The sequence below is a fragment of the Amblyomma mixtum genome, chromosome 5, assembly GCF_055824585.1.
Source record: "Amblyomma mixtum isolate Tamu chromosome 5, ASM5582458v1, whole genome shotgun sequence".
NCBI classification, from domain to species: domain Eukaryota; kingdom Metazoa; phylum Arthropoda; class Arachnida; order Ixodida; family Ixodidae; genus Amblyomma; species Amblyomma mixtum.
Window position 1 is genome coordinate 118,383,392 of NC_143016.1, and position 10,094 is coordinate 118,393,485.

Below are 10,094 nucleotides of genomic sequence, written 5' to 3' on the forward strand. Positions count from 1 at the left end.
GTCCATGGTCCTTGTATAGCGTTTTTTTTTTTACTGCAAGCATATCGTCATCCATGGTAAACAGAACTGAAGGCAGGCTTATAAAGTGGGGACAAAAACACATCAAAATAACATAAAAATCAAGCAGCTGGGCATAGAGGAGAAAGCCTTGATAAGCTGGTTTACCTCGGAGTCACCAATGTGTTCCCCTTTCTCTGCCTCCTTTTATTTGAACGTATCATTTTCCACGGTTACGCTTTGGTGCTCTCTTTTGTGTACTTACTGACGTCCGTTTCTACTACGTGTACAAGCAGAAAATAGGCTCTGGTCAGATACCATCGGCAAAGCTGAAACATCATCGGCCACCTTTCATGCTGCACGCTGTCCGCTCAACACGTAACAGCGTTACTATTTGGAAGCAGCATCGGCAAGAGTACAAATCCCCTTGCGACTTTATCCTTGGATTCCTTCTCTGCAGTTGCTGCACACGATGGATTGTAGGCAAAGCAGACAGCTTGTGAAGAGAGCCGCGTTTCGGTTTCTTTTATCTCGACACCAATACCCGCACCGCTATCGTCCCATTTCGATGTTAGTTGGCCGACGATATAGAGTTGCACAATGAACCCGGTGAAAGTATCGTGGCCGGGACCAGCTCACAGAGAAGGAGGAGGAATAAGAGGAAATGCAGGGAGGTTAACCGAAAGAATAATCGTTTAGCTCACAGAAGTGATCCTTAGAGTACAGTACGCACATATTCTACTGTGCTGTATTTGAATGCGGATACGCTGGACACTAACGTTCTCGCTGGTTGCCAGCGCTCGATAGATCTATGCCCGATGGTATTACGTTTTACGCCATATTTTATCTCACGAGTAAACCACTGAAGCGTCGGCTGTCTCGTCGCATTATACTACAATAAGAACCTTACGTTCGTTCTGTGGCCTTGAAAACTAGGCATACGTACTGGAGTTCGTGGAAAGATTAACGCTTGAATGCCACTTCATGGGTGCTTTTATAGGAGCTTTCATCCGGACATATTCCCAGCAAGCATGTCGGGAAAGTAAAGAATGAGGCGATTCTTTTACCGCCCTTCGAAGAATGCAGTAAGAGAACTGCGGGGCACAAGGGGGAGTATGGAGACATTTGCCTTTTGGGCCAGGCATCCGGAAATGTGCGCCAGCCTATGTACAATTTTTTTTCAACATCCGAACAGCTGCGCAGGCGGCGAATGCAGTGGACGTGTTAGAAGTGCCTTGCCTTTATAGTTGTGCGCACTCGCTATTCGGTCTGCCGCTGCCCATCAACACAACCATCACTTGATATGTCATCCACAAAAGGCTTTAGGGCATTCTTTCCTGTCGTTCTCGAAATACATCTCTTTCTTAAGGATAGCGTTGCGCATCGTTTTCAATTTCTCACCCAAGCCAAAGCACGCGCATCCGATATGATCTGTAAACGACGGGCAGATAAAAACAGACTCAACGAAGGCAAGAATAAGCTACGCCGGGCTGTTCTTTAAGGTAACTCTATCATTCATTTAAATCTCTGCTCTTAGATCCCTTTCACAACCTTTCGTTCGCTCACTGAACGCCCAAAACTATAAACACAGTGGCTGGTAGTAGCCAAGTCATCCTCCGAGCATTTTCAGGACTGCAGCTTGGTGGGAAACAATGCTGTACTTGCCTATTTCACGAATCTTCCCCAGGTACAAATTTCAGATCGAGGGCAGGGCGACTTCTTTCTTCACAGTGCCTCTGTAGACTTTGATTGTATCAGCTTGTAGCATAAAAGACTATGATTTAAGGCTATAGCATTAAAGGGCAATGAAGACGAAAACTGCCTGGCTGCGTCGGCGCCTGAATGAAGCCTCCACCTTCCAACTGCCAACGGTAGCAGGTGGTTTTTAGTGGAATTTTCCTTTCTCTATCAGCCACCTGCCAAACTTCCCCCTCAACCCCCGCCCCTCTCCTCTCGTAGGCAAGAGGAGGGAGACGGTGGACGATAAATGAGCCGGCAAAAACGAGAATGACTCGGAGAACTGCAGGCCTGCGCGCTAAATAGACATCCTTCCGAAGAACAATCCATAGCAGCAACATCAGCACCGCCGAAGCGATGGGAGAGGATAGACACAGCTGTCCGCGTACGTGTTAAGCGAGTAAAAGACGAGAGGAGCAGCCAACAGTGGGCTCGCGCTTCACCGGCGCCGATGTTGCTACTGTAGATCTGTGCGAAAATGAGGCTTGCGAAAACTATTCCATTTCTCATTGCTCCAGAACAGCCCCGTGGGTCTCAAAAGCCCCATCAATGGCTGTGCTCGCAATAATTACCTGCCGATGCAGTGGCGCAGCGCTTAACCATTGCGGCACTGCTACGGTAGCGATACCAGGACTCACAGCAATCTATCAATGCGACACGTTCTTCGTAGCTGCGTGATGAGAATCGGAATACAATAGTAATGGAAATATACTGTCGAGTGAAAGAAGAATGCTATCGGGTTTACTTTATATCGAGCAAACTAATCGATCCTAAATTCTGCTTCTCGAAGACATGCCTCTGGCCCTGCTGGACAACCCGTCACAGACTTAAGACGTGATTAATTCTGTGGCAACACAGCTGTGATCACAACAAAGCTATCGGATATAAGGAAATTTCTTAAAAGGTTGAAACAAGTATTAAATCACAGGTTTCACGTGACCGAATTACAATGCGCCTCCAAATATGAAAATCCATCCCCACCGGAGGAGCTGGGTGGCTGTGACTATATCGACATCTCTACCGGAGGGGGCAAGCGTAGCAGGGGGCGTCTGATTGTTAGGTGGACTGATGACGTTGTAAATATATAATAAAACTCGTTGTTGCCGTCAGCGGTATCCTTATCCGCGGCGGCGTCAACAGATCACCTTTGATCGCCACTGCATTAGACCGTTGTGCCATCGCCACACACGAACATCCCGTGTGTTTACCTGCTTTACACAGCGGTCATCTGTGTGTTTCTTTCTATAGGTCTTTGTTCCGTTCGCGGTGTTTTCTACCCAAAATGCCAGTCTCCGAAGCTGAGCTTTCTTCGTAGGTAGATCGGGCCTTGACATTACGCGGCACGGGTTGACTACTGGCTTTAGTAGGTGTACTAGTGCCCAACTAGCGTTCACGATTTGCTTTTCTCCTCTGCTTAGATTCGTCATCAGTGATAGTCATAAGTGGGAGAGGACATGGTTCTTTCTAACAATGACTAGCAGAACAGAGCGCCATCAGTTAATCACCGCGTGGTCTAGGCTGCAAGACCTACCCACCATGACGGTGATTATATCTTGATCCCGATTTTGAGTGTATGCAAAGAGTAGGCTTCGAACACTTGCGCAGGAGATCACGTTTGCCAGCCAGTCTTCGTACCCACGTGTACAAACCTGTGCCCTTACCTGACTCTCATCATGCCCCCGGCTTACCACGACGTGATGCAACTTCCGAGTGTTATCTGTGGCTTGGTAACGCACTTACAAGCCACTAATCATTTTTATTACCGATATGGCTGATAATCCTGTATGTGCTATCTCCAGGCTTGACAAGACCGTAGAACAAATTATTTGTGTGTGCGCTGCATAGCGCCCAATGGGAGTTTGTAGGCCACGCCTGGATCAACTTCATGCACTACCGCTTAAGAGATCAAGATTCTGAGAGAGCTGCCGCTTCCTCTACCCTTGTTCTCCATTGAAGGGTAGCAATGAAGGGAGAGGGTTTATCCTCACAGTTGACCTCCCCATCTTTCCATCTTCTCCTCGTCCCATTAGTAGCCTCAGGCCAGCTTTCCACAAAATAGTTCAATATGTGATACCCAAACATAATGAAGTCATGTATGGTACAAGACGCTCAACGTATGTAACGTGCATTAAACGATGCAAAAACAAAAGTCTGCAAGTACGGGGGACCGAATGCGTTCAGCAATATCCGCTGTCAGTCTGGGAGGTCGTAGTATACGTGAACATTAGACCGCTCGTGAATCCATTTTGTCATGATCCACTTCGAGCCTACGAGGACCGGACATCCCACGTGCTCCGTCAGGACGTCCGACACCTTCTTCTGGTGCCAAAACGAAAAGTGCGCGGGAGCCTCGTTTCCCTCGTATGGTTCTAAATTGTACCAGAAGAGGGCTGCCCCTGTGCGCGGCTTGACGGCGACGCCCAGCCTCACAAAGGCGGTGGCGCCCCCTGATTCCACATCCGAGAGGTACATCAACATGGTGGCCAGTCGGTTGCCATCGTTGCGGTCCACGCGGTCAGCAATCTTGTCGAAGGGCATCCCGTCCGTGTGTGGCGTGTAGTGACCAGCGAGGCCATAGTTGGCCACCTGATACTCCTCAGCAGACTCCAGGGATAGATCCGTCGCGAGCGCTATGCGATGACTTATGCGCTGCAATACAGGATAGTCCATATCCCACAACCAGGCGACCTTGAAAGAAATTATGTAGTGGCACATTAGAAATAACGTCCACTGGGCTGCTAAATGACGCAATACATTGCAGTCCTCTTAATGAGACGAAAACTAATTGAGAAGGTTAATTTTTTCTTTTCAGAATGAGTCATCATTATCAGTATTAAGGAAAGTTCACGGTATAAAAAAGCCTCTCTGTACGTGTCCAATTGGTTTGTTCAGAGAATGATGGTGTAACATTAAAAAAGCGGAAGCGGGCAGAGTGGGTAAGGAAACAAACGCTGTCTAATGACATCCTAGTCGAAAGCAAGAGGAAGAAATGGGCTTGGACAGGGCATGTAAAGCGGAGGCAAGATAACCGCTGGTTCTTAATGGGAACGGAGTGGATTACAGGAAATGTAAAGCGTAGCAGGTAGCGGCAGAAACCTAGGTGGGCGGATGAGATTAAGATGTTTGCGGGGTACGGTGGTCGCAGCTGGCAAAAGACAAGGATAATTAAAGAGACATGAGAGAGGCCTTTGCCCTGCTCTGGGTGTAGTCAGCTTGATATTGATGATGATCATGACGTCTCCAAATCATCCTATCCGATGCCAAGTAGGACCAAGTTACCATTGTGACCATCCCAATATCATCCTCTGAACTGACATTCTGCCGCCAGCTCACAGGCAATAAATACCTCACAGAAATTTCTCCAATGACCAAACAATTATTTTATTAGTCTAATTCCTCAGCAAATTCAAAATTACCGCGAAATTATAGCGCACCACGTTGCTCCCAGCCATCACTGCTTGTCGCAACTACTTCTCGGAAATTAAATTCCTGAAAAAGACACAATGCGTTGCCTGCTGAACAGGCTAACAGGAATACAAATGAGCGTTTGAAAGACTCCTTACTTATATTTAAAGCACGTTACGCTGAGAAACAAAAATACAATTCCCGTTTCCTAGACAAACAAATGCAGTAAACTAGAAGAGTAGTTGCCCTCCTAAATGTACTGTGTATTCAAAAGACACTTGCCGATGATGCTTCCCAATTCTACAATTGTATGAACGCTAGCGAACACAGCCTAGTTCGCGCCGGTGCTGCATGACTAATTATTAGGAAAGCCGAAGAGAGCCCACATTTCAGGTCTTAACTTTTCTGCCGAATAAAAGTATTGCCATGAAACGCGTTCAAAATTTAACAACTACAGCTGTCTCGGACAAAAATTTTGAATATTGGAATACAATAAGCTGCTGCAATGGAAATATTAAAAGCAATTGTTCATCCTTCCTTTTCGAAGCAAACACTTTCTTTTGAAGTTTTTCCATCACTCCTTTCGAGCAAGTAAGAGTGCCATAGAAAACCAATGGAAAGCGTTTTTAAAGGCAGAAAAAACATTAATAGCAAAAATTCAAGCTTGCAGAGGGGATATCTGCGGATATATCATAGTGACATATTACAATACATGAAAAATATTTCGTTCATAAACTCTTTCCCATTGAAAAATGCTTTCGTCCAATTGCTGGGTATGTTGTAGCCACGGTCTTCGAGAAATTAACCTCAGCCTGCTGCAAATAAAATTTTCATGCGGACGGATTCACAATCTTTCATTTGTGACCTTAGGTCAGGAATTTGAAAAGCGTGAGAATTGAATCACTTATCGCAACGTTTTCATAGAAGCCTCACAATTTCGACGCCGCTACCAATACCAAACGAAGTCTTCGAGTTCTTAACAAGTTACAAAGCTGATTTGTTCCCACCTTGCTTGTTCGTTTCCAGCTGGTAGTACCATGCGGCCCATCGCCAGTGTAGACTCCTCCACGACGAAGCCCATTTCGTGCTGCTTCGCGAACTGAGTTTATCTCCGCTTTGGAGAGGAAGCCGTGTAAGAGAACAATTCGGGGTTTCAGCGAAAGCACTTCTATCTTAAGCGGCTGCAGCAACAATTCTGGGTCCCCGAAGTTTGTGGACATTTTGCAGACCAGCCGGCCCGTCGAAGGCCTCAAGTCGGCTTCTTGTTTGCACACAGATTTGTACTCGCCGACATCTGTGGCTGGTGGCCTAGGATATGGAGGTAAGCGTCTATTACGCCGGAGTGTTTGCTTCTGAAGAAGAGACCTTATGTCGTTGTCTTGAAGCCAACGCAAACCCACTTTCATCCGGCTGGACTGGACACCGGGAATAGTAGCAGCCCGTTCCAGTGCTGTCCGGGACCATTCGGACACGTTGCCAAACGGCCCTGCCGCGAAGCAGCCTCTCGCAACGGAAATGACGTCTTGCGGCGAAGGTGGCGGCATCAGGCGGGAGAACATAGCAGCCATGCTGGACACCTTGATGCTGTAGACTTGCTGCAGCTTGCAGATTCCGGCAGCAGCTCCACTCAGGTCCAGGTCAGTTGGCCACCAATCCTGAAAAGATGGAGGCGCGAATGTCGTGCTCAGGCTTCCAAGTGGCTGGGGCGATGCGCGGAAGAGTGGATGCGTGTGCAAACTTGATAGACGGCTGCGTAGGAAAAAGGTGCTCAAGATGTCTCGTCCAACGTGCCGCGAAAGTCTTCCCAGAAGCAGCTTGTACTGGAGCAGGGCTCTCTTCAGGCGCCTCTCCTCCAGCCAAAGAAAGAAGCTACCGTCTTCGTAAGCGAGGGATTCTGTGACCAAGGACTGTACCATGTCATCTGTGGAAGTGAACAAATCACCGCGGCATGTGACAAGCTCGAATAAAAAAGACCACAAAACATGGCATCGCCACAGGGACATCCTACCTTCTTCTTCTTCTTCTTCTTTTTCGCCATACGAAAATGGCACGTACCCACGCGGGGGTTTGGCCAAGGTACGGTGGTAAATGCCAAGAAAAAAAAAGCGGGAAAAAAAAGCTAAGTAAAATAGTAGAATGTTTGAAATTAGAAAATATCCTACCTAGTATTTCTTTTTCTTCTTCATATATTTGTAGCTTCATTTTCTTCTTTTATGATCTGTATATGCATGAGGAACTCCGTGTGTGTTAGAAGGTGCCCTATATGCAAGTCACGTGACAATCTTGGCATGATTGTCACGTGACTTCAGCGGGTTCGCTGAATCCAATGTAACGTTAAACAAATTCATGCGTTTCTTCCGTGTTAAAAGGCTCACTTTTTTGGGTCATGTCCTCAGCGAGCAAGGCGTGCAACCTGATCCGGCTAGGGTAAATGGCGTGAAAGAAATGAAACCAGGGAGCAATGTAGCGGAATTACGTAGTATTCTGGGCATGGGCAACCACTTGGGGCACTTCTTGCAGCAGCTAGCTCAAAATACGGCTCCCGTTTGCGATCTTTTGCCTAAAGAGAAGGGGTGGTTCTCGGGCCCAGCGTCGAATGCTGCATTCGAGAGTGTGAAATTACTTACCTGTACAGATACCCAAGTGGTCGATATTATTCCGGAGCCCTCCACTACGCCACTTCTTCCTTTCTTTCTTCTTTCACTCCCGCCATTATCCCTTCCCTTAAGGCGCGGTTCGGGTGTCCACCGAGTTACGTGAGACAGTTACTGAGCCATTTCCTTTCTTCAAAAACCAATTTCAGTTTCATTTCCGCGAAATTCTTGGCTTTGTACAGCTTTCACCTTTCCACGATTCTTTCCGCAGACGCTTTCGGCGTTTGGCAAAGGCCTTCGCCCTTTGCCAAACGCAACTTAACGGTGAGCCACGCCAGATAGCGTTTGCCTCATGTTTGCTAACGAAAATACAAAAGGCGGCCTTCACAAAGGTAAGCCTTCCCATCGGCTGCCGAAAGATTCGAGGAATACCTGAGCGGGCTTGACGTACTGTTTGAAACGGACCATAAGCCTCTTGGTTCCTTATCAGCTAAAATAACCTTTGGCATGCTGCTGCCAAGAATTCAACGGTTCGCACTGCGACTCATGCGCTCTTGTTTTGATGTTATCTATGCTCCGGAAAAATGCATGGTGATTGCTGACGCTCTTTCGCGAGCGCCAACAACTGGCGACAAGCGAGTAGCCGGAGAATTGATTGCGTTAGAGCATACAGTTGGGCGGGTTGGTTTATATGTATGATATGCATAGCGCTCGTCCTCTCAGTGTCTTGTCCTTCGCCTTTTCTTGCGCTATTGCCTACCATTCGATTGAGATAAGTTTTTTCCTATGCAAAATTCTACTTTTAAGGACTAGAAAGCGGACTTACCGTTTGGAAAATAGTGAGGGAGGCTCAAAAATATTCTGAGATTGCAAAACCTTCCGCTAGTTGTGTCGCCAAGGTGCCCAGAAAAAACGAGGCTTCCTTGCAATCTCTCCCCTTATTCGCTGTAGCGTACCTTTATAGTTGAAATCAAGGGGTCGCTTTAAGAAGGAACCATACTGGTAGTGCCTCAGTCCCTCACAAAATAACTGTCAAGAAAGTTGCCCGCCGTGTATCAAGGCATATCTAGAAGCCCAGCATTGGCTAAAGGGTTGGTATGGTGAAGGCTTTGATGAGAAGAGTGAAACGCGCGCGCGATTTGCAACTCAGAATGCAGAGCCGTTGATACCCACTACTACTCACAATTTTGTGTTGAAAAGAGTTGGTGTTGAGAGATGTGTTAAAAACAATCGCTACTAATTAGTAGTCGATTATTTGTCTCGCTACCCGGAAATTGAGCTTCTACCATCAACTGCAGCTGTATTTGTTATATAAAGGATGTAGGGCATTTTTGTTCGTGATGGCATTCCGGAATCGGTAGTGACAGACAGTGCACCGCAGTTTTCATGCGCTCAGTTAAAACGTTTTGCTGTTGAGTATGGTTTCAGTCATTTTTCTGTAAGCCCAAGGCACCCTAATCTATTCGGGAGGTGGAAAGGGTGGTGCAAACAATCAAGCGGCTCGTACTTAAATCTAAGGACGCCTAGATCACACTTCTCGTCTACATGGCCGCTCTTAGAGCGTTATGCTACAGTCCTGAGCTGCGGTGCCCAATACAGAGACGAATGTCGGATTTCACCATTCGTGTCGAAAATCGCAAGCGCGTTACTGCAACAAACTTCATCGTGCTAGGGATATCGTTCAGTTGGAGGTTGGTGACCCTGTCAGAGTTCGGAACACAGAAACCTAAATGTGGCCACATCGCAAACAGGTTCAGACACGCGTTAAAGACACATCTCGGTATCTTAATTTTAGTTAGCAATGCCGTAATTCTGGTGCAAAATTTAGATCGCCCGCTGCTTTTCGTAGGATATGTCCAGCTTCCATTCAAGAGTGCACGCCAAAAATAAATGATCAGTGTCTTATCAAGCGCCCGGTACCTCGTAAAAAGCCGGAAAATACAGTCAAAAAAAGGCTGCAACTGCAAGTATCACACCCCCAATGTACTTGGGCGAAAAAATTCCCTTCTATTGGGAGAAGATGTCAGTTATAGTCACGGAAATTCGCACTTAAGGGTGCGAATATTTTTCTACTGTGCAACACTAGAGCACAAAAACTGCATTTTTTCTTACAAACACATTGGTCCTCGAGACATGGCAAGGGGACAAACATCACAGGGGGCAGCGTTGACGTCCGAGGTGTCCTATGTGAAGATGGGAAAGGACGAGTAATGCGAAACCGAAAAAAGTCAGCATAAAAGACGTACAAAGATATTCTTGACGCTCATAGCTCCTTTAATTACGGCATAGCGCCATTTGACGACCGTCTCCGGAAATTACATCCAAAAGACAGAACAGGAGGTAACAGCAGGTCGCTGGATA

At 46.9% G+C, this 10,094-nt stretch overlaps 1 protein-coding gene across 1 annotated transcript; it reads right to left on the minus strand.

Moving 5' to 3' along the window:
- Positions 1-3,927: 3,927 nt before the first annotated feature.
- LOC149343463 (prolyl 4-hydroxylase subunit alpha-1-like) lies at positions 3,928-6,767 on the minus strand. Its single transcript, XM_089546977.1, has 2 exons — positions 6,147-6,767; positions 3,928-4,422 (listed from the first exon to the last, which is right to left on the minus strand). The coding sequence occupies exons 1-2, from the start codon at positions 6,705-6,707 to the stop codon at positions 3,928-3,930; spliced, it is 1,056 nt and encodes a 351-aa protein (XP_089403103.1). The 5' UTR covers positions 6,708-6,767.
- Between the last annotated feature and the right edge of the window lie 3,327 nt (positions 6,768-10,094).